Here is a 24,183-nt window from a genome sequence, read left to right as displayed (position 1 = left end):
TTCTTCAGAAAATCATTTGCAGGAGTTGAAAGAACTGGAAAGAATAAATTGGGACATCTTAGACATCTGCGAAGTAAGAAGAAAAGGAGACAATTGAATTTTTTTGCCAGTGGACATGTATTTTACTACAGAGGAACAGATAATGAAAGAACCAGTGGAGTAGGTTTTCTCATTCATAAAAAGTGGAAAAATCACTGTTGAGTTGGACAGTACATCTGATAGAGTTGCAAGGTTTGTTATACAAATATCAAATGGATATCGGGTACAGATTATACAAATCTATGCACCAACAACAAGCTATTCTGAGGAAGAAGTAGAAGGCTTTTATGAAGAATTAGACAAGATGAATAGTAAACAAAACCATCATATCAAAATAGTAATGAGTGACTTCAGTGCTAGAGTTGAAGAGAGGAGAAATGGTGAAAGCTCAGTCGGAAGTCATGGTTATGTCTGTGAAACGAGAGGAAACAAACTCATCGAATTTGCAGAGAGTGAATAGTTATGCATCCTGAATTCATTCTTTAAGAAGAAACCCTAAAGAAAGTGGACCTGGAGAAGCCCAACTGGAACAACAAGCGAGATTGACTACATCCTATCTGATAAGAAGCATATGATCCAAGACGGTGTTTCAACAAATTCAATACAGAAAGTGATCATCGACTAGTTAGATGTAGAATAAGGCTTGACACTAGAATGGAAAGAGCGAAACTTATCAAAAATAGAAAAACTGTCACTGATATGGTAAAACTTCAAGAACATCGATATAAATTCCAGTTAGAGTTGAAGAACCAATTTGATTTTCTATATAACACCACCTAGGATGAACAATATGTCATGACAATGAACAGAACTTTAACCACTAACCTAAAAGAAGTTGCTGGAGAAAAAGAAATCAAACTGGTGAAGCAAATAGAAGAAACAAAGAAACTGGTGAAAGACCGGAGAGAATTTCAGATTAAAAAGAATGACCGTAAATCAAAAGTGGAATATGCAGAACTTTGTATGACGGTACGAAAGGGGATTACAGAGGATGTCAGGAAGTTTAATTCTGATATTGTAAAGCACAGGAAGATAATAGGAGCTTAAAATCAGTAAAGTGAAAACTGTGTTGGGAGAAAGGAAATTTTCGCACTAAAAAGGATAGATTGAACTATCACAAAAGATGGAAATGAAATCATTAGTATTTTGTGTTGAGAAATTTTATAATACTCTATACAAACATGAAGAACAGGATCGGGACAGAGGAAAGGGAGCAGAAAGAAAAGAAAATGGAACAGAATTTGTACAAGTAGCATCTGTGATGAAAGAGGAAGTCTACAAGGCTATAAGATGTATGCAAAAAGGGAAAGGCCCAGGTGAAGATGGGATTTCAATAGACCCAAAGAAGCAGGAGAAGAATTTGCACAGTATGCTAGCTGCTTTGTTCACAAATTGTCTCGCAGAATCGGATGTGCCTGAAGATTGGAATAACGCTTTACAAAAAGGGTGAAAAATAGGATATCAAGAACTATCGACCAATCAGTGTCCTATTGATAATTTATAAAATCTTCACCAAAGTGCTGACATATAGGCTTGAATCTAAATTGGAGGAAGCTCAACCAAAAGAACAAGCAGGATTTTGAAGTGAATTTAGTACAATGGATCACATCCAAACAATCAGGGAACTTATAGAGACACACAAGGAATACGAATTACCATTGTGTGTAGGGCTTTCATTGAGTTTGAGAAAGCGTTTGACTCTGTCTTCACATCTGCTGCTGTTAAAGCTCTAGTTGTAATTGATGTAGAGAAGACTTACATCATGTCATCAGAAAATATATGATAAAGCAACTGCAACAATTCGTTTGGATAAAGGAAAAGCAAAGATTAAACTTGGGAAAGAAGTCAGACAGGGTGATACTATCTAACCAAACTCTTTACTGCTGTTTTAGGAGAAGTATTCAGGAAACTGGATTGGGATGAGGAAGGAATTAAAATAAATGGAGAATTTCTCGACCACTTGCATTTTGCTGACGACATTGTTATTATCAGCAGTAATCCAGACAAACTAGAAGAAATGATACAAGAACTTGTGAAGGCAAGTATTCAGGTGGGTTTAAAAATGAATCTGCCAAAGACTAAAGTCATGTTCAACTCATTTACGTTGAAGAAGACGATCTTGCTCAACAACACAGAGATAGAAGAAGTAGAAAACTATGTATACCTGGGACAAGAAATTACCATGGACAACAAAATCATTAATGCAATAAACAGAAGAATCAAAATTGGATGGAACACTTTTGGCAAAAACTGTGTAATTCTGAAGAGTCACATGCCACTATACCTAAAAAGGAAAATGTTTATCCAGTGTGTGCTACCAGCATTGACTTATGGAGCTGAAACATGGACACTCACAAGCAAGACAAATGCTACAGACAACGCAAAGGAGCATGAAAAGATGTATGCTAGGCATCACAAGAAGAGACAGAAAACGAATCACTTGGATAAGGAACCACACAAAGGTATATGATATCATGGAAAAAAATTAAACATCTAAAATGGAAATGGGCTGGACATATTGCAAGAAGACAAAACAACAGATGGACCACAAGTATTCTAGATTGGTACCCCGTGGTATTAAATGTCCAAGAAGGCATCCTCGTGCAAGATGGATCGACGAGGTCAGAAAAGTGGCTGGAGTCAAATGGAAAAGGTTGACAGAACAAAGCATCAGACATAGCAAAATGGAAAAAGTTTTAGAAGAGACCTTCATCTAGCAGTGGATTAAAAATGTTTGATGATGATAGGGTGTCTAAAATTAAAGTTGGCATGTTTTGTGCTGTCAACAGCTTCAACTAATGATAGGAAAACTTTGAAACTTTGAGAATTATGAAGAAATAAAAGAAAAATTTTGAAAGCAAAAGAAAAAAAAAATCAGTTCCAATTTTCACTGCTAGAGTATGTTTTCTATGCATATTATAATGAACATGTTGAGCTTTTGTAAACGTGACCAGACTGCTTAAGCTTCATGGCAGGGCATATATCTAACTATTTCCCAGCAGAACAATTTACATTCTTGCTTCACTAAAGAGTATGAGGTTCAGTTTACAAGAACATGCTTTACTGGTGAAGCTCTTGAGACCACTGTGATTCCCCCATTAAAAGCTCTGCTTCGATTATTTTTTTTGGTTTTGAAAATTCTTTCTATCCCTACATGGAGTGTCATAATTTTATGATATGTAGTCGAGGCTATAGACAGCTCAAATTTTGATTACAGACACCCTATACTTGTAGTTTGGTGTGTACTTGTGCCCCCAGAGCGGAAAGTGCCAAAATCTGTGACATACGTCGCAGAACAATTAGCGCTACTGCAGAACAATTTGGAAGAATTTTAAGAAAAAGTGCAAAAAAACATTATTACATGTATGGGGATTTTTACCGTAGAACATTTCCAGTCAGCTGAGGGCTCGTCACAGAACAGTGCTAAACATTCTGCTTTGGGGACTTGTGCTATGTATTTGTAACATATACTTGTGTATTTTTGTCACATGGGCTTAATGTATAATTGACATTATTTTTCATTTGTAGTAACCACATATTTTCACTGTTTTCATAGATCCCCGCCCCTCCTGAACTTATACAAGCTGTTAGTGTACCTTCTGTTGAGTCTATCAAGCTGCATAACATTGAACGTTTCAACAATTATCTTCAAGGTTGTGAAAGTCCAGATAACTTCAAACTGATGAGCATGCCATCTCGCTTTCAGTTGGACTTTGTTCAGACAAACTTTATCAGGGTGAGTTTATTTAGTTATTTTACTATAATTGTGATAATGTTTCCTCTGAAGTGATTATTTTTGAGATCCACAATGTGTCACACTACTTTGCACATCTGCATATCTTTGTGCACATAATATGGATATTATGTTGATGAATTTCTGATTAAGAAAGTCCTTAGTCACCTGGGCATGAGACGTTTCATAGCCAATTGCATCAATGGTGGGTATATAATGACTATAGCCATCGCACAGATTTTTGGTCTATTTGTTATGCTATCCATGGGTAATGTCTGAATAAATTGGAGTGGGGGGGGGGGGGGAGACACAGGTGTCAGCAACATGTAAGTTTTTTTATGAGTAATTTTGTGATATTTGTTAACTTTATTAATGAAGCTGCCAAAATTCAACTGATGGTCATGGGTGCAGTAGGCCAGGTCAATAAGATACTCGCGTAAAGTGCCAAAAGGATGTTTAGAGGTACAGCAAGTTTGATACTCAGTTCAGCCTTGTCAGAAACTTTCTTGACGCGAGGGTATGTAACCTCCCTTGGGGATTACATGTCCGATTCAAAATATCCTTAGTTAAAGCAAAACAACAAGAAGGAAATACAAACAAGTTCTTGTTCACTTCAATTACTTTATTTCATTAAATATTTTTAGATATTACATTTACAATTTAAACTTTTAGTTAATTTTGATTCAAGGCAAATTATTTCATTGAAATCTCAATTCAAAGATTTAGTTCATTCAAACTGTTATCTCACCTGTGACAGTCTATTATCAACAGAGAATCCAATCTCCTCTTGAGAACCCAGGAGCTAAGTTCAGGAAGTAAACATGACAAGTTCAGCCAAGATGAGGGAACGAAGCAAGGAACAGAGTCCCCCGAAGTTCAGGTCGTTGGCAATCAGCGTCCACTAGAAGATCTACAAATCATTGGTGATCTGCATGATGATCAAACCACCACAGATGTCGGAAGGCAGAGAAGAACTGTGCGTCATCATCAGTAGTCCATAGGCAGGATACCCTGAAACCTCTCGGGGGTTTCACCACATCAGGAGCGGCAGCCATTTGATTTTTCTTTAAAAAAAATGGAATTTAGTTAAAAACATTTAGACCAGACCAGCCAGGAACATTAGCATCGCTTATCTAGTTCACAGCATTTTTTAGAAGTTAGCTTACGACCTAAGCCGAGAACAATAAAACTACCTGGGTGGTAGAGTAAGTAGTAATTTAAATCTAGTTCAAGTAGTTGAGGAAAAAGTTATCGTGAAAGCATACGACCGTATTTAAGGGGGAAATTCCCAGCTGCACGTGACGAAAAAGCCAGTAGGCTTCAAGGTCAAATAATTTACATAATTTATCAAATTATCAAAAATATCACGATCTGAAATTGGCAACAGTGATCGGCCGCGATCGCCAGCACACAATCAGACCAATCCCAAGGGACACAGAAACACACAGTATATATTATTATTTTTACATGAAAGTTACTAAATCAGGACCTTTTCTGCCTGGGATCTATAGATATGTTACAGGTACAACAGAAATGGCAACGTGACTACAGAAAAAGATTGCTACCACAGAGAGTCCTACATTGAGGGGTTAACCGTCCAGAATCTGCAATAAATTGTAGGTGCTGGTACAGCATATTTGTCAGTTACTTCCCGAGATTCATACATCCACTAGATAAGTCTTTAGGCAAACTCAAGAAAAACATTGACAAATTTCATATTAAGTCATTTATTTACACATAAGTCATAAGATTAAATTACATTAGTTTCTAGTTATTTCTACATTACCATTAAATCATAACAACCATGATCTCTACATATAACAAAAGAACGATCTCACTGGTTTAAAAGTCGATAAAAATCCTCAGAATCAGCGAAAGCAGCATGATTTCTCTGTTGAGCCAGACAACGATCAGAAAATCAATCTATTTCACATGGCGGCAGTTCACGATCAAGAGATCAGCATAACAAGGACATGGCGTACATCCATGTCCATATCATACTGGAATGTTAGATGAAAACACAACAGATCTCAATGATCTCACCAAATGATGATGGCCATCACTATTCACAGCAGATGCCAAGTGAATCGTATAACACCGATTTGTAGACAAGCAGAGGCATATCACATTTCAGGAGGACGCCGGATATTCAAGTTGAACCCCACTTGATCACAACTAGAACATACGAAATCATAGATGAATAAATGCGAGAAATCATGATTAATAACTACCGACTGCCTAGACCAGCGGAGTAGTAAGATGTACTTCACTTGAAAATATTATTCAAACATTGCCAGTAGACTGGAACAACATGTCACATAATATTAGCACGTTATGGTGAAGAGTTTTACTGCTCTATACCTGAAGCTGCTCTGAACGTACACTGCAGGAATGAATGTGGCGGTGTAGGGTCTGCTCTGACTATTTATACTCGAGGTGAACGGGTTTATCTTTGGACCAATTGGAGTACAGCTGGTTTTAGCGCATAGAAAAATTGATGATGCCATTCAACTGATTTGCATACGGGCATGTGGAATGAATTATTTTTATAACACTAATACATTTCTCTGTGGCAACAGTATGAACAAAAACATGGAGGAAGTTTATCACACTTCTCTTCTCCATAATGTTTACATGGATATGGCGATTTGAGATCAGGGAAATATGACAGAACGGAAGCCCATGTGTACCTCTGCCTGCGAGACAAGGTATTAAATAAAAATGTAATTCATTCCATCCGATATATATTTCAACGCAATGAAATAATATGATATTAATGCATAAACTGTATAAATACTTTCACAAATCCCCTGACTCGACTGGGTCTTCTCCTGGGGATCAATTAGTGTTGCTACAATTGCTATGGGTTTAGTGGTGATTTGAGAATACTGAAAAATGGAACATATGAGCCTATAAGGGTGATATGTTACACTGGTCTAATTAGCCCTCATGTGCAGAAAATGACTGTGGTGTGACAAAAGTGATCAAAACTGCTGGGCACACCATTTTTGTAATCACAAATAAAGAACAATGATAAAGGCAAAATACTGGAAAAATACTAAATTCCTAATGCATTTACTGCCTGGCAGTCTAGTGGTTAGGAAGGTAGCCTCTGATTGTGCAGGTCTGGGTTTTGAATCCCGGTTCGGGCATGAATGTCTACTAATACTAACAAATTCCCTGGACATCTTACAGATCTCTTGGGAATACATGAGGGTCACATTTTTTATTTTGACACAATATGGGTGCCATCTTCAGGGGATAAATATAACCACTATTATACTGACTAGGGATCCCACTTGGGTTTGTGGTCGAATCTTAACTCCTGGTTGCTCAGCAACACACTATCAGTGCACCCACAGTGCGAACTTCGTATCTTCCCTAATATTTGCTTTATCGTTGCTCTCAATCTGTGATTATATCTGGCGAACGATTGTTTACTCTTCCCAACATTTTTGTAGCAAGCCATAGAATCTGATTATCTTTCACAAATGTGACTATATCATTATCATTTTCTTCTGTTGTGATTCTGATGTTTGACAATTGTTTGCTTTAAAAAAAACCTTGTTTGTTTTTTTTCTCGAAAGTGTGGTATGCTTAATATAACTTCTTTATACGCTCTACAAGGACAACAAAGAACTTTCATTATTAATGTCATTTTCATTTTTTTAGAAAGATTCATGAGTGAACTCTGATGAATCAAATTTTAGCAGTTTTCATCCACATTTGTGTCTCATCTAAATTCCCAAATCCAAGAGATTTTTCTTTTAACTATGTTGTCTTTTAATTTCAAGCTCATTTTCAGAATAAATATCGAACTAGAAGAGACAAATTTGGCTGGTTGAAATTTTTTAAATTCAAATTTAATAATTTTGTTGTAGTGACTACGCTTGAAATGAAAGATATCTGAAAAGTTGTACTGTGGAATTTATTGATAGACAATAGGAGAAATTAAAGTATTAATGAAATATAGTGGTATTTTGATCTATGACTGTCCTGACTTGCAAGTAATCTGGGAGAGGTTTTTTTATGGTCAGAAGCATTGAAACATACAACTTAAAAATTTGCATCATGCATGAAATGTCAATCCCTTTCAACAAATCAAGTTGGTCACTGTTGCTCTAAAAAATGGATATTATTTAATAATAATAATAATGTGATCTTCACGTATTCCCAAGGGATCAGCATGATCCGTCCAGGGAATTTGTTAGTGTTAGGCTAGTAGACATCCATGCCCGAACCAGGATTCGAACCCAGACCTGCACAGTGAGAAGCTAGTTCCCTAACCACTCGACTGCCAGGCGGCATTTCAAACGAAAGTTATAAACATTAAAATAATGGTATTGCTCTCTCATAAATTTATATTCCTTGTCTCTTAAGATGTTTGTTCATATCGTTTAAAATTATTATTTCTTATATGATTTGAAGTAGAATACTTTCTGTGTTACTTTAAGCTCTTTCTATTCCATGTTTTGTTTGATGCTTTTATTATTAATTTATTGCAGATGTATGCTTTACTTGACACTAGGGGCGTTCCTCAGCCATTACGTTTGTACCTTCCTCTTTTTATCGAGCTGATTGATGAATCTCCTATCATGAGAGCTGGAGGTTTGTTTGAAAACTATTTATCTCTGTATTTCTGTTTCCGTATACACAATACTGGTTATAATGATTTTGTAAGGAATTTGTATATAATTGTTTTGTTGGAAAACCCTGTATATTTGTAAAAATTATAACTGAGCATCTATTAAGCATTTAATTGAAAACGCATAAATCTAAATTTTGTTTTTAATTTATGCACATTATTGACTTGCATCAGTTGACTACATCAAAAAGCTATACAATCGGCCCTCAGTATTCATAGATTTCCTGTTCACGGTTTCCGTATTTGTTGCCTTCATCCCAGTTTTCTGTGAAAACACGGTTGCAGTACTAATTCTGGTATCGGAACAGAATATAAATCACAATTGTTAAATAAATATTTTTAAAACGTTGACACTAACCACATTTTAATCAAATCTTCACATTTTTCCAATAGACTCAATCACTCTCAAAAATTAAAACTTTTTTTTACATCCACAGATTGCTTCAAATTTAGTCTTTCCCTCATACAATTATATTTGGAACAACCTTCCATCAAATTCTGTAGACTGTACTTCAATCTCTGATTTTGTATGTAGCATCAGTCGCCTATGTCAAATTTCATCACCGCACCCTCTTGTATAGGCTTCGGCCAAACAATATTACATAAATAAATAAATACTTGTTTAATTCATTCCCTCAAAGTTTATCATATCAGGACAAAAAAACTTTTATCTAAAATAAAACCAAACCTTTTCTTATTTAAAATGGTGGAGATATGTTTCGATTTGTTCCAACGTCCCCACAATATTAACCCATTTGCAGCTGGAAATAGAATTACGAGTACCTTTTATCCCAAAGTGGAGAATAATCCACCTTCTCTAATTTTTCACTTCAAAGAGGATGCAAATGATCTAATGCACATATACAAATCAGTTAGTGTAATACAGTGTGTCAGACTGCTGCTGTTAGTTTCAACATATTTAAAGCATGCAAGCTTTATATCAAATAAGCTTTCTCTTGTACTTTTCATGCTTTTAGAGTGAAACATTTGTAGTTGAATAATTTTTACTTGTGACTTGGATTGCATATGTAACTTAAGAGATGTTGTCACTTTACTATTCATTTTGTCATTTATGGTTGATGATTCTGATAATTCTTCAGAAATTTATAATTGTGTTTCCTATTTTTTTCCTAGAACTTGTTCCTTACCAAGAGGTTGTGAAAGATCTTTCAGCAGATACAGTCCATGTATCAACCTCTATCGGGACAAGCTATTCCAGATTCTATAGCAATCAATTTGCTCAAGTCATCTCCTTTCGTTTTACGGTAAAATGAACTGTATAATATGGATTATTTCATTATAAACTTATCAATCACTAGTTTTGTTTCCAAGTTCGGAATTTATGATAATTGCTTGACTATCTTGTCATTTGGGCTTTTATTACATAATTTTTAGATTTTTTCCCGGTTTATGTAATGTCATTGTTAAAAATTTTAGTTGAGCTAATCAACTTGCTCAATCCAATCAAAATTTAATTAAAATTTTTATTAAAAGTTTATAATTTGACTTTATTTACTGACTTGAATGGATTAGATGTCTTTAATTATATTCGTATGCATAACATTTCAGATGAGTGACTATATTTAATTATTTTTAAATCAATATTGTGATCAAATTTTTTCGTCATGAGGAAATACAAGTAGATTCAAGTTATTGAAACTCGATTACGAGTTCCATTGAAGTTTTGGAAGGCAAGACCAAAATTTATTGTCTCCATTGTGTGAACAGCACTTTTCTTATTTAGGAAACATCAGCTCTCCTCACCCACCTGTACCATTTGAGAGCAATTCTTAATTTCAAATTTTCAAAACCAGTGGCTAACCTAAAATAACTGATAAAAAAAAAATAAGTTAAGAAATCCCATGATATTGACAAGTACATTCAGCATATTAAATAGATTCAAGTGAGTGGCTTCATTTCTTAATATATTTTTATATTTGTTTAGATCCATTCAATGGATAGTTGTATGAAATGAATAGAATATACTATTTTTATTGCATCAATAAAAATTGTATAGTTGCCAATGCTATGTTTTGCACATGAAAGATTAATATTCAAAAACATTTGATAAAATTCAATTATTAAGTTGATTAATCGATTAAAATTGCTTGATTAACAAGTTAAACATTTTAATTGATTCCCAGCCCTAGATTTTATTATACAAAATAATATTATATATAGCAGTATTACCAATGCTACATTTACCACAAATGATTAGAATTTGAACATATTTGATTAATCAGTCGATTAATTCATTAAAATATTTTGATTAAGGGGTCATTCAAGTATTACGTCAGCATCGGTGGGGTTCCGATTTGCTGACTTTTGATGACGTGGGGTAGGGTTTGGATGATGCTTACGTCATCAACCACCATTTATAAAAATATTAAATATTCTTAATGGCATCCTACTCTGTGCCCCAAAAACAAAAAATATTTCGATAGTTTGTGGGCACTTGAACCAACATTCTTCCTATTATTAAGTGCTAGGAATATGTCCTATATATGTGTCTTAAGAATGTGCCCCCTGCTATAGGACCACTTTAGTGATCTCCAAATGTCCCACAGATCCTTCAGGTGATCTGGAAATATGTCATGCATCACTCAAGTGATCCGTAATTATGCCGTTGATCATTTAGGTAATCTGGGAATGCACTGTGGGTAACTTTAATGATGTAGAACTGCACTGGGTGCCTCTAAAGTGCTCTAAAACTGTGCCACATATCACTCCAGGGAGCTCTAAATGTGTCACGGATCGCTTTCATGTTCTGGAACTGTGTCGCGGGTCACTTGAATGATCTTTGAATGTGAGGCCTACTTGAGTGATCTGAAAATGTGTCATGGGCCTCATAAATGCTCTGTTGTGCCACGGGTCACTTAAACAATCTGTAAATTTGCCACTTAGTTTATTTTTACAAAATTTGGTTTGAGGGGCAGGCCACAACATATAACCCCCAGGGCCACATTTGGTCTGTGGCCCAAAAGTTTATCATATATGTCTTAGAGGGTATGTTGCAATGAATTTCTTAAAAAGAAATTTTGAGTTCTTCAAATAGCATTGGAATTAAGAAAAATTAATTTATTATAATAACATATAAAGGTATTTTCTTCCAAAATTGTAAATTTTTTTTTGTCTGGGAGAGGCCACAAGGCCCCCCCCCCTTTTCTACGTACGTATCTGATCACACCAATATGCGTTGGGATTCAGGGGTGCAAAGCTGATGACAAAATTTCGCTGACAAGGGGTCAGAGTTTTGCTGACTTTCATTGACAGAGGAGGGGGGTCAAAAATGCCTAAAAATTTGCTGAAATAATACTTGAATGGCTCTTAACCAGTTAAAAATTTTAATTGATTCCCAGTCCTAGTTATTATTCATAGTTTTAATATGTGTCTCTCACTGTTTTGTTTCCATTTGATAATTCTGTAGCTCGAAGAAGATAAATACTTGAAAGGCATCCAGTGGTTGAAAGAAATTCTATTCCAGACGGTCTTTTGTCCCTCAAGGATCAAGGTCATAGCTAACAAGATGTTGACGGACATTTCTAGTTTGAGACGCAATGGACATTATGTTTCTAAAGTTTTGATGAGGAATCTTTGCTTCACTCCTGAGAGCAACCACTGGTTCATAAGCATGATGAGGCAGTATAGGTTTCTGACGGAGCTCTGTCACAAAGTTGAATCTTGCCCTGATGAGGTGAGCATATCTTTTTCAAATCTGTACTATGTTAAAAGAAAAAATCGAAACTCAGCTTTTGCCACATTATTTGAAAATATTTAAAATTAAGGTATTGAGATATACTCATTTATGTTAGAGATATTGTATGCATACTTAATGCAATATTCTCGCATTCAATCATAATAAAGTAAGACCTCAGCATCCTCAAAAGTGACTTTATAGGTGGGGTGACTTAATAACGAGTAAGTATGATTTCGTAAGTAAATGTGTGCTATGGTAACGTACAAAAATTGACTATCAAAATCTGTTTTGTGCACATGAATAGCAGGCTAGTCTAGAACTTATGAAGAAATTAATTTTTTTTACTTTTTCAAATAGCAAAGAAGCAGACAGTTTGTCTCGAAATAGTTGTGATTTTTAATGAAAGAAGAAAGAAATATATGTGATGATATATATTCTTAAACTTAATATTTCAAACTTGAAATTGTCCTTTGTTATGTCTGGGAGCATGTGTTATAATACCCTTCTCCACTGTCCACTCCTCTTTGATGTTCAGGAAGAACCTCAACATCAAAGAGGAGACGTACAAAAGTGTAGACGAATGTCTACACTTTTATGTCCATCCTTTATCGAGGTATACACATTATGTATTCTCTTTGTACCATAGACACCATGGAATAAAGTCATGTTTGCTTGCTGCTTCTGATATTGCTTCACTTTTTGCTTTAGCCTACTGCATTTCAATTATTAAAATGTCCTGATGGGACATATATTCTCATAAACGTTTCCAACTTACGTTGCACAGCGCTATTTAAGAAAATCTGTTATGCATGATTGCTTCTTGCAGGCTTCACACTACAAACCAACTTTTCTAATTGTCCCACAGATGGTGTTCAAAGATTGAACACCAATTGTTTTGAAATGCAGCTTTGGCCAAATTTGTATTTACCAAATCTAGGACGAGCTCCCACTCGTCCTATTTTACCTACTTTTTGGTAAAATGTCCTACTTTCTTGGTTTTGTCCTACTTTTTTTTATCAAAACTTGTCAACAAAATTTGTATACTTTATTTTAATTGAGGAAGAAATCATCAATATAATGCAAATGTAGTAGATTGCAATTAATGATTCTGCCAAAGCAGAAATTGTATGGTTTTAAATTTATTTGGGGGATGTATGGGGACCATTTGGTGGTTTAGTAATTTTTCATTTGCTTAGTTTGTGGGTTCTACTGGTAGAGTAGTGATTAAAAACTTCTGCCTGGTTGGAAAAAAAAAGTGATATTGTATTTACTACTTTTTTCATGGACAGTAAGTAACATTAATCATTCAAAATTATGGTCCACATTTGGTGTATAGGTTTGCATTACAAAGTTGTTTGATACATAGGCCTATTCCAGGTTTTGTGACTGATTATACCCAATAACATTCAATTGTCTTCTGTATTTTTAGGGTATGCAGTGGCATAAACAATATTTACAATACTCTGCAAAGAGCTAGAAATGAAAGTGCTTCATTTGTGAAAAGTGATTACACAGGCATTGAGCACTGAAATTTAAACAAATCCTTTCAAAAAAGGGATGGATTTATATCAGACCTTGTAATTTACGCATTTTACACAGCGTTTTTGGAAGTGGTGTAGAAAGAGCGTCATTCTTAAAAACTTACATGTCTTCGTAATTGGCTGTGTACATTGTTGAAGAGAGTTGTGATAAACTGGACTGTGGAAGACTCCAAAAAAAGAATGCAATATATATTGCGAGGAGAGACAGAAAAAGTTACGTGTTTTGGCCAAAAATTGTTTTTGTTACCAAGTCATTTCTGTCATTTTGCTTTGACCTGAGTCAATCTCACAGGATACTGAAATAGTGCTATGAAAAAAAAAATTTCAGGGATTTTCTTTTATTATGCTATGATTATGTTGTCTAAGAACCCTCCCCTGTTTCTACTCTTTCCCTCCTACTCTCTAATTTTTTTAGTGGGAGCCCTGAAAATTTCTTTTCTCTGCATAAGTCTTACATCTAACAGAACAACATTTTGTACACTTCGTGAAGAGTACTTCGATAAGACTCACAAGGTAACTTCGTATGTGGTTTTGTAATTTGACCATGACATTAAATGTGTGAAAGTTTAGCAAAAAATTTCTATTCCATCGGCTCAGATTTTCAGAAACTGATATCATAAGTAAGGTGATGTTAAAACTATTGACATAATACTGAAGTCTTACGGCAGCTGTTTGTTTATTCAGTATTTTGTCTTGATATTATCATCAAACATAACGTATCTATATGAAATTGATTTTTCCACCTATCTGTATGTGCATGTCTGATGTATATTTGTGATATCTAAATCAATCTCTGCCGTACTGTGTAACTAACAAGGCGGTTGTGATTGACTACTTCAAAAATTTGTTACAACTTCACAGATATCGGGTGTCATAGCCCAGGCTGATATGGTTTCTTGCCTGCTGTAACATAGGGACGGGCTTGCATTGCGAGGACCAGGGATCAAACTATACCGGCGCTACAGTGGTGATTGGGTGAGGTTTATTTTATGTGGTGTTTCCAACTTCGAGGCATGAATGTGAGCCGATCTATCTGATAAAGTCTCACCATTGAGAGCAACAGGCCTACAATGGTACAATCTTCAATCATTACATTTCACTCATAGTTTTAAAAATAGATGTCATATATGACAGCACTATAACAAGCATTACACAGAAACAAACTTCACATCAGGCTCAACACATATACGTATGCACGTTCCACAGAGGAATATGGACTAGATGCATGTGACTGGTTTATTAGTAGTACCAAAGGATGTTCAGAGGTTGAGAAGTTTGAGTCCTGATTTGTTTTTGTATGTAGAAAAAGATGTCCTCTCCACTTGTTAATAGAAACTATACTGAAAATTGGCTGTTTATGCGAGTATGCTGTTTGAGAAAGAAAAATTCGCCTCTGCTGGGGCTAGAACCCATGGCTGCTCACATTCCAGTCAGTTGGGCTACTACTATGCTACGGGAGGAGGTAGACATTCTGCTTCTGATATTCAGAAAAGATGCTGCACTTCTGAAACAATAAACATGCATAACTCTAACATTGCAACTAAATTGGGAGTCACAAATATACACACATACAAGACTTTTCGGCATGCATCAATTGCTTAGAAGTTGTCTGGGGAAACATTCAAGAGGTGCATGTATGATTACTTTTATCACCATGTAGGGAATTTCAGCAATAGCATTGTATTGCCGCATGTTCCACATGCAATGGTAATACTCCACAAAATTAATGCAAAGCCTCAGAAAAATGTGGAAATGCTGTATCACCATACATAAATGTGTTGTAAGAATTATATGAAATTCTTCTCCCTCACCCTTATGTATTGATGCATCTGGACTGATTGCAATCCATGTAGTACGAATTGCAACCTACTGTAGTTTTTCTTATTTAATGATTGAAAATTGGTGGTAAATTAAAATCCTGCATTACATCTAGTACACTTTGAATCTATTTTTTTGCTGAAATACAATAAAAAAAGACATATCTTTGTATTTTCTTTCTTCCATAGGTGGTGAAATCTTTGAATGAACTTCGTGAAATTATCACTGATGTGGGTAAAATGACGATTCACCTCTCTATGAATAAATCCAGCATGTCAACAAAAAACCTGCCAGATAAACCATGGATAGAAAGTTTCTTGCCAGAGAATATGAAGCCAAATATAACCAAGTAAGCTTGTATCTAATCACTGTTATCCCTCACATTTTTAATCCACGAATAGATGGTCTTTATAGTTTTTTTTCTTGTGGTATATGTGTTGTCAATGCAGTCATTTTTCATTTCCTTGGCAAAATCATTGTTTCACTAATTGAATGCAATTTTACTCAGTGATGCAGCTCTCAAAGAACACCCATTTTTGACAGTGAACAAGTACCGTCAGTGTTATCAGAAAAATAATTTTACAAAATAATTCCATTCCTCTTCTAAATCTAAGGGACATTTTTTAAAACGAGATGTATTTTTTTTTATCATTCTTTGTTTGAGAAATAACTATATCAAAAAAAAATTTAAGAGGATCAATCGAGGAGTATTTTCACTCCTCGATGGAATTTGGTGGAATAAAATTTAATTTTTATGCATGAATCACACACGTAGATGCATATTGGCAAGCAGAGTGCTGTTATTTTTCAATGCATGCATTCACAATGTTTATGATGTTTACTCACTTTATCACTAAAATAAAAAAACTATAAAATTTTTATTTAAAGAATTTAAGAGCCTTGAAAAGTTGAGAAAAGTCATGAAATTCGAACTACCTGAGATGAACCATTTGGATGTAATCACATGTCAAAGTAGCTTTGCATTTATAATGACCGCCGCTTCCATTGTTCTAGTGTTAAATAGAGTAATGTGCATCTGACCCTGAGGTACAGGTATTAACTCTTTTTTTTATTTCTTTTTCCAGCTCAGTGATTCAGAAATGCTATGAACTGCTTGAAGACTTTTCTGCAGAATCCAAACGAAGCGCTATTGTAGGTCTCTCATCTGTGGAATCGTCATTCGCTATCATAACTGCACCTTGCATCACGTCATTCACACACAAAGATTACCCTGCACTCCTAATGCTAACGCAGTATCTAACGCAGCTTGAGGTGAATGTGTGTTTCATAAAAGAATAATCGTTCTCGATGTGTAGATTTGTGTTTAAATTCCATATCGTAATTTCTATTTAAGTGCATCTCTCTCTTTTTTTTTTTCATACAGGGACCTTTGTGGCGTCAAATTCGGGGTTTGGGTCTTTCATACAGTTATGGGCTGAATACGATACCCAGTCAGGGCATTATTATCTTCTCTCTGTACAGGAGTACCTCTTTGGTGAAGGCTTACCAAGAAAGTGTGAAAATCATTGTAAGTAAAATTCATAAAATATTTTATTTTTGAATGGTTATTCATAACCATTTCAGAGCAAAATCGTGAAATTTTGTGGAAAATTTATATCATTTGTATAGTAACACACATACATTGTCGATACATACTTGTTGGATTCAACATTGCTATTGAAGATTGATTATTGTCAAAATTTAGATGTTTTTATTTTATTGATAAGTTTCGAATGGATAAGAAATTATTTTGATACGGAAGTTCGTTCTTTTTCAGAGAATTAATCTGAGGAATCAGTTACATGTACTTAGCATAATTTTTCTACATTAGCTGACAAGTTGAACCTTGACATCGGGGTTCGTGCAACCCTGCATCGTACCAGAATATAATGCCATCAGGGCTGGACAAATTTATTGCATGACATGCCCGGATGCTTGTAAAAATTCTGTTCGCGCATGTATTTTTTTCAACCACATACCTGACGCCGGCATGTAAAAAAATTTAAAATTTCTTTAGGGTTTGTAGGAAATTTTGAGAGTTCAATGAGAAATGCAGATATTATTTCTCATTATCATCAGTAGATGGCGACACATTTGTTTTGAAAGTATGGAGAAAATATGAAAGCTCATTGGTTGCATTTGTCAAGGTCATTGCAATACCAGCCTTACACTAGGTGACTATCGCTGATCAAAACTTGGGGAATTATTCAAATCAGTCTGTGTGGGAAATTTCTTAGTGTTGTTGGAAATTTTGAAATTTAATCAAACAAAGAAATAACTTGAATTTTTTTAACGTAGTGCAATGTGTGCTCTTAATTTTCTTTCTGTATTATCTGCATATTTCCATCTATAGATGGCAGCACATTCATTTTGAATGCGTGGGAAAAATTTGCTCAAAGGGTAAAACAAAGCAATGATTTGTGGGCATCTAAAATATTTATTTGAGCATGTAAAACTGATTCAGGCATGTATTTTTTTTTAAGTTATATGCCCGAGCAGGCATATAAATGCTTTTAGATTTATCCAACCTTTTGTCGTCCCCTTCTTAGCCTCAGAAATTTTCAGTGAACTGATCTAATCTTCCAGAAATAGATAACAAGGGGTTAAATTGTGATTTGTTACAGTACACAAATTTTTTATAGTCACAAAATTCTGGAGAATGAATGACTTCATTAAATCAGAGTTTGAGTGTATTTGCAAGTTATTCTGTCCATGAACGTTTCATTTGCCGTTTGTTTCTCAGTTTTCAAAATTTCATTGGCCGATGCAGTTCAATTTGAAAACCAGGCATTAGCTGACTTTTTCTTATCCTTTTTTTTTTATCTAATCAATTGTATTAAATTTTCATGTATTCACAGCTTTAATTTTTGCGGTTTTCATGTTCACAATCTCTATCCCAGTTTTCTGGAAAGCACTGTTGCAGTGTTAATTCTTGCATCATAACAGAATATAAATTGTATGTGTTAAATATACTTTTAACCCCCCCCCCCCCAAAAAAAAAATGCTTCTAGGGGTTCTGGAAACATTTCTAAAAGACTTGTTTGAATGTTTCCGAAAGTGAAAAACTTAAAATGTTGAAAACAGTACAGTTAGCCTCATTGTCGAGGTGGTCAGCAGACCATAGGTTAAGAAACGCTGCTCTAAATGATTTTGGAACATTTTTTTAGGAAATGAGTTTGATAAACTTCAACCACTTTTTCTTCACACATTTAAATTCCAACGAAATTTTTATTTGAGAATCATTAATAGATATTGTAGATGATTTTTTTCTTCGGATGAACTTATATTCAGAAGAAAAAAAACCCAAAAAATAAAAGTGGCTCCATCGTTTTCAGACTTGTTTTACAAATAACCGCTGTGATCTATTGCTATTTGATGGTACCAGACGTATGCTTTGCACAAAAGGGTATAACAGTAGAACCTTTGCTATCTGATTTTTTCGAGTTTCTTTTATGTTAAATCTTGACCTGAATATAATTTTATAAACTTGTATTCCAGGAGGCATATCTGAATAAGGAAGTTAGCTGGGACATCTCTCTGTTTGAATCTGCGTGCAGTAGTCTGGTGTTTCAGCTAGTCGAGTCAGAAGAAACTGTTGCAGATGTTGTTTGCAATTCCATGTTGGCATACTACAAGGATGTGGGTACCAATTATACTAAGGAACTGCTACAGCGTGTGTCTAAAGTGACTTTTGAAGACATGGAAAGGGTTGGGTCCCTGTACCTGAGGCCTCTGTTTGACCCGAAGATGTCAAAGGGTGTGGTGTGTTGCCATCCCTCCAAAGTCTCTGAAGTTGTTGCTGGTTTCAAGCAGTGAGTATTATTTTCGATACATCACACTTTCATTTTGAAATGACAACATTAAGATTGTGTTTTTTTCCCCTTCTTCTTATCTAATGTGAACGACTGAAATTCCAATAACTTTCCTTCAGGTGAGTTTATTTAAACCTTCCAATGTATGGGCCCTCAGAGCATTTGTCATGGCCTACCGATCATCTTCAGAAAATGGTTGGAAACATTAAAAAATGATTAATTCTGGAATTAATGGAAGAAATAATTCTAAACTAAATGAGAAAAAAAATAACTATAATAAATGAAGGAAATAATTTTTTAATTTTCGAAAAAAATAATTTCAGAATTAGTGGGGGGGGGGGGGAATGTATAAATCAATGACACAAATAATTTCTGATAGAAATTATTTCACGATCAATAAAAGAGTAATTATTGAAAGAAATTATTTTAAGATATATTGAGAGGGGAAAATAATTTCAGAAGTAGCAAAATAAATAATCATTTAGTGATTTCAGATCAAAATTAATCTCCGAATTAATTGAAACTAATTAATCAAAAAAATTGGGAATCGGTGAAGAACTTATTTAAGAACTAATTGAAATTAATAAAAGAAATAATTTCAGAATAAATAAAACTCTTCAATTAATTTTGTGGCTGTTTAACTCGGGGGCCCAATTGGCTCGCTCTATCAAGATGTCACTAAATTATATAAATTGGTGGCCTGCAGGCAGTTTCAACTTGGCCTGCCATGTCTAAAAGGTTAAAGACCCTTGATTCAAACATTGGCTCTGGTAGCTTAGATTAACATGCAGTGTTCAGATCAGCCGCTGTGGTGGTCGAGTGGTCATAGTGACAGACTCGCATCACAAGGATTTGGGTTAAAACTCCACCGTTGCCGCAGTGGTGATCGGCAGAGGTTGGTTTTCTGCGGTTCTTCCAACTTCGAGGCGCAAATGTAAGCCGATCTCCCCGTTAAAAAGTCTTGGTGCAGAGAGAAACTGGCCTACAACGTTACAATTATTCATTCATTACACTTCACGCTCTATGAGTTGAGGGGGAAAACTCATAGTTTAAAAAATTGATTGCAGATGGCAGCACTACACATAACAAGCATTAGACAGAAACAAACTTCATGCAAGGTTCACTATACATACACCCACATTCCAACATGTACCAATTTATTAGAGGTTCCGCAGAAGAATATGGACGAGGTTCATGCCTGGTTTAGCAGTAGTAGTAGCGTTCAGATCAAAAATTAATTAAAGGTGTCTGTCTAGTCGGACAAGTCAGGTTTCCGGACCCTTCACTAAACTTCAGCTTTGAAAAACCAGTAATTTGACACATTTTCGAAGTTCAGTAAACTGAGCCTTTGCGAAATACCATGCATAAAAGATCACATTTCAAAGATTTTAAAATGTGGGCTGTACTGAGAACCATATATAAAATTTCGCGCAATCATTGAATGCTCTTGTGTTGCTACCCAAGAGTTCAATTTAGGCAACGAAAATGAGTTTTAATTAATTTTTCAATGATTTTTTTCCCTCTCATTTTTAGATCAGGCAGGGAGTTGACTGTTCTCCAGTCCCTTGAGGATGACATTCTTACTATGTATTGATTGTGTTCATGTATCAGGAAGCAGCGGGAATGGGGGTAGGATGTGATTGCAGATGAACAATAAAATTTGTTTAATATATTTTAATCTTGAGTATAGTTTTTTTAGTTGTTGATTCATTTTGAAATTTTATTTCCTATTTTACAATGTCAATATGGAGTACAGCCGGGGTCCGGAGAAATCACTGTTATAATGAAATTTCATTATAAAGGAATTCCAGGTTTTCCATTGTTCTCATGTTAACATATCCGGGGGATTAGAAAAGTGTTTGTTAAAATGAGATTTTTGGTATAATGGTATTCGTTACAACAAGATTCGACTATATTATCCATTATCGTTCTCTCATCATGCAGGAATGATGAGTGTAGCAGCATGATCTATCGTCTCAGGATAATCTTGATTTTTTTGTCAATGTGAAGTTCTTAAAATGACATATAGATGGCGTATGCATATATGTATTATAGTTTTTCTTTTCTTTTCCTTAAATTCTATATTTTCTAACAGGTTTGCTTGTATCATGTGGGATGGTTGTGCATTGCTGGGGGGGGGGGCGGGTAGAGTGCCTGCCTGCCCCTGATCAACTCTTTTGTTTTTTGTTGGTGATTGTAGGTTTAAACCCATTCTTTGTATCGCACCTTTTTTTGTATTATACAAAATGGTACACCCGCGCGCGCGGAGACTAAAATAATATTTTATTTTAGACAAGTTTCCATTTTATAAAGGTGTACACATGCACATAAAAGCATAAATCAATGAAGGGACTACTTTTGATTCCGTCAATGACAGGTTTTCTTCTCAGATAAATTTTCCGTCTTAGGTAGCTTTCAATGCACAGTGATACCTTGACTTATAAAGTTTTTGGCTAACGACTTGAGCCATGACCAGAATAGCGCATGGAATCTTCATTCTTCTTCATTTATCAAATCGTCATTTAAACCATTTTAAGCCAATGTCTTCATGTCTTATTTCGTTTAACAATGTTGCATACAGCACCAGTCCCTGCTGGTGGGGAGTTGTTTTTTGTTTTGTTTTTTTACGTAAAATGAAATCCCATGACCTCCTGTAAACTATTACCAAGTTTGATAACATTTTGTCCAGTAGTTTTCCTTTTATGGCAATTTCACAAAGTGGAACTTGAATTATAAAGTCCCTGTATATATATGTACTAGAAAAAAATTTCCCTTCCAGAAGCTCCTTTGTGAAAGTGCTGACACCTCTATTCTTCTCAATCAGGGCTGTCTTAATACTAACATGGACCCCAGGGTAAAGTTATTTTACTGGGCTTTTCCGAACTCCAAGTATCTATCAAATTTCTTTGTCTTGAAAAATCATAGTATCAAATGTCAGCCTCTGTGGTGGTCGAGTGGTCATAGTGACGGACTCGCATCGCGAGGGCACGGGTTTGCACCCTACTGTTGCCACAGCGATGGTCGACTGAAGTTGGTTTTCAAGGTACGAATGTGCGAGTCTATCTTCCCATTAAAAAGTCTCGCCACTGAGAGCAACAGGCCAACAACGATACAATTATTCAATAATTACACTTCACTCGTGGTTGGAAAACTTGACGGCAGATGGCGCCACTACACATAACAAAAGCATTACTCGGTAACTAACCTCACGTGTTAAGTTCGCTACATGTACCAATTCGTTAGAAATTCTGCAGCAGAATGTGGGCGAGGGGGATGTGTGGTTTAGTAGTAGTAGCAAATGCCATCATGAGGCCCACCCAAGTATGGTAGAAGATTGAAACCCCTCCACCAAATACCAGGGGGATAGAAAATAAATGGCTGGAGCCCGGAAGCATCCTTTGGAGGGGCACAAAGAATTTCTTTTAGTGAAATTTTTAGTTACTGGCCTTCAAAAAACATTTAAATTGTACATGGTCAACCCATGGTCCTCGGAGTGATGGATGTAGCCCGTGACCTCAAACCTAATTTTGTAAAAATGAACTAACTAGCAATTCCAGATCACTTAAGGGCCCTGCAGCAAGTTCCCAGATCACTTAAGGGCCCTGCAGCAAGTTCCCAGGTCACTTAAGTGATTCGCGGCATATTCACAGATCATTTATTGCCCCGTTCACATGGGAAATAGAAAAAAGGTTTAAAACCCAATTCAAAAAAAGAATTTTCACCGATGACTGTTCTACATTTCTTTCCTTACAAAGGGAAAAAGTCAAGCGGGTGCTAGAACTCCCAGTGCTACCACAATATTTTCACATGTGAACAGGGCTCAAGTGACTTGTGGCGCAGTTTCAGAGCACTAAAGTGGCTCGTAGCATATTTACAGATCTTTTGAATGATCAGTGCCACATTTACAGATCAATAAAGTGATCCGCGGTACTCCCAAAGCAGAACATGCTGAAATCAGAACAATCTGGAAGAATTTTAAGAAAAATGTGGAAACACTTATGGGAATTTTTACTGCAGAACATTTTTCCACTCAGCCGTGGGCTCGTTGCAGAAAAATGCAAAACATTCTGCTTTGGGGCGCAAGACGTTTATAAATCACTTGAGTGGCCCGAACTCTCCCAAAGGTTGATTTAAGTTGGCAGAAATTGATTAAAAATAGCATTTCTTTTCATAATTTAACTTTTGTTTTTGGAAAAACTATTTCAAATTTCTCTCTCTCTGATCGTCTTAAAGAGGGGGCGCGAGTTTCGGGTTTTACCAGATTCGAAAATTGAGAAAGGACGCCCGTGCGTGTACCCTTAGTAGTGTCACTTTTCTTGATTTTCACTACAGATGGCGCCACTCTTGTGATCAGTAATACCGGCCACACACAGTAATAATTTTTACTAACTGAAACAACCCTCTAAAAAAAGCAAAAATCGAAAAGTTCTGGGAATTTCGACGGCTATAGGTCAATGGGAAAAACCACAAAAACACTCATAAGTCCATGAAGCGATAAGTGGGAAGAGGAAAATAATTCTGGAAACCGGAAAAAAAAAGGCGGACACCAAAGGGCGAATTTTCCGAAACGTAGGCGGACGCTTGAAATGGATTCAAAAGGAAGACGCTTAATAATTCTCTATACTTCCCCCCACGCAAGCCTCTGCCAGGATCGTTTCGAATGTTTTTGAGCCCGAAACTGAATGAGAAATTTCTCAAAAAAATAATAAATTGTTGGCACTTTTTGTGGATGTTTGAATTTCGCACGCGTTTCACCCGAAAGCATGCAGTAGCCATGCTAAGTTGCCCCATCTGTCGTCTAAAATGCGTACTAAACATTTTTTTTTATTCACCACTAGATGGCTGTAAGGTATCCTTATAAATTAAGAACATCCGATGTGTAGAAATCGGGAGCGGAT

The 24,183-nt window shown here is 35.6% G+C and overlaps 1 protein-coding gene across 3 annotated transcripts in view; it reads left to right on the top strand.

Annotated features, from left to right (window-relative positions):
- Positions 1-20,963, top strand: part of LOC149068544 (uncharacterized protein C05D11.1-like) — a 54,562-nt gene extending 33,599 nt beyond the window's left edge. For all 3 annotated transcript variants that reach the window (XM_089251362.1, XM_089251363.1, XM_089251361.1), the window contains exons 14-22: positions 3,596-3,775; positions 8,278-8,380; positions 9,552-9,682; positions 11,845-12,111; positions 15,662-15,822; positions 16,559-16,745; positions 16,858-17,001; positions 18,972-19,285; positions 20,819-20,963. In XM_089251362.1, the coding sequence (XP_089107488.1) occupies positions 3,596-3,775; positions 8,278-8,380; positions 9,552-9,682; positions 11,845-12,111; positions 15,662-15,822; positions 16,559-16,745; positions 16,858-17,001; positions 18,972-19,285; positions 20,819-20,879 (1,548 nt within the window). In that variant the 3' untranslated portion in view covers positions 20,880-20,963. The remainder of the gene's footprint in view (positions 1-3,595; positions 3,776-8,277; positions 8,381-9,551; positions 9,683-11,844; positions 12,112-15,661; positions 15,823-16,558; positions 16,746-16,857; positions 17,002-18,971; positions 19,286-20,818) is intronic.
- The last annotated feature ends 3,220 nt before the right edge of the window (positions 20,964-24,183 follow it).

Source organism: Pholcus phalangioides, unplaced genomic scaffold (assembly GCF_987345545.1).
Source record: "Pholcus phalangioides strain wild (caught in Gottingen) unplaced genomic scaffold, Ppha-v1.0 ptg000024l_1, whole genome shotgun sequence".
Lineage (NCBI taxonomy): Eukaryota > Metazoa > Arthropoda > Arachnida > Araneae > Pholcidae > Pholcus > Pholcus phalangioides.
This window is presented reverse-complemented; position numbering and strand designations above follow the sequence as displayed.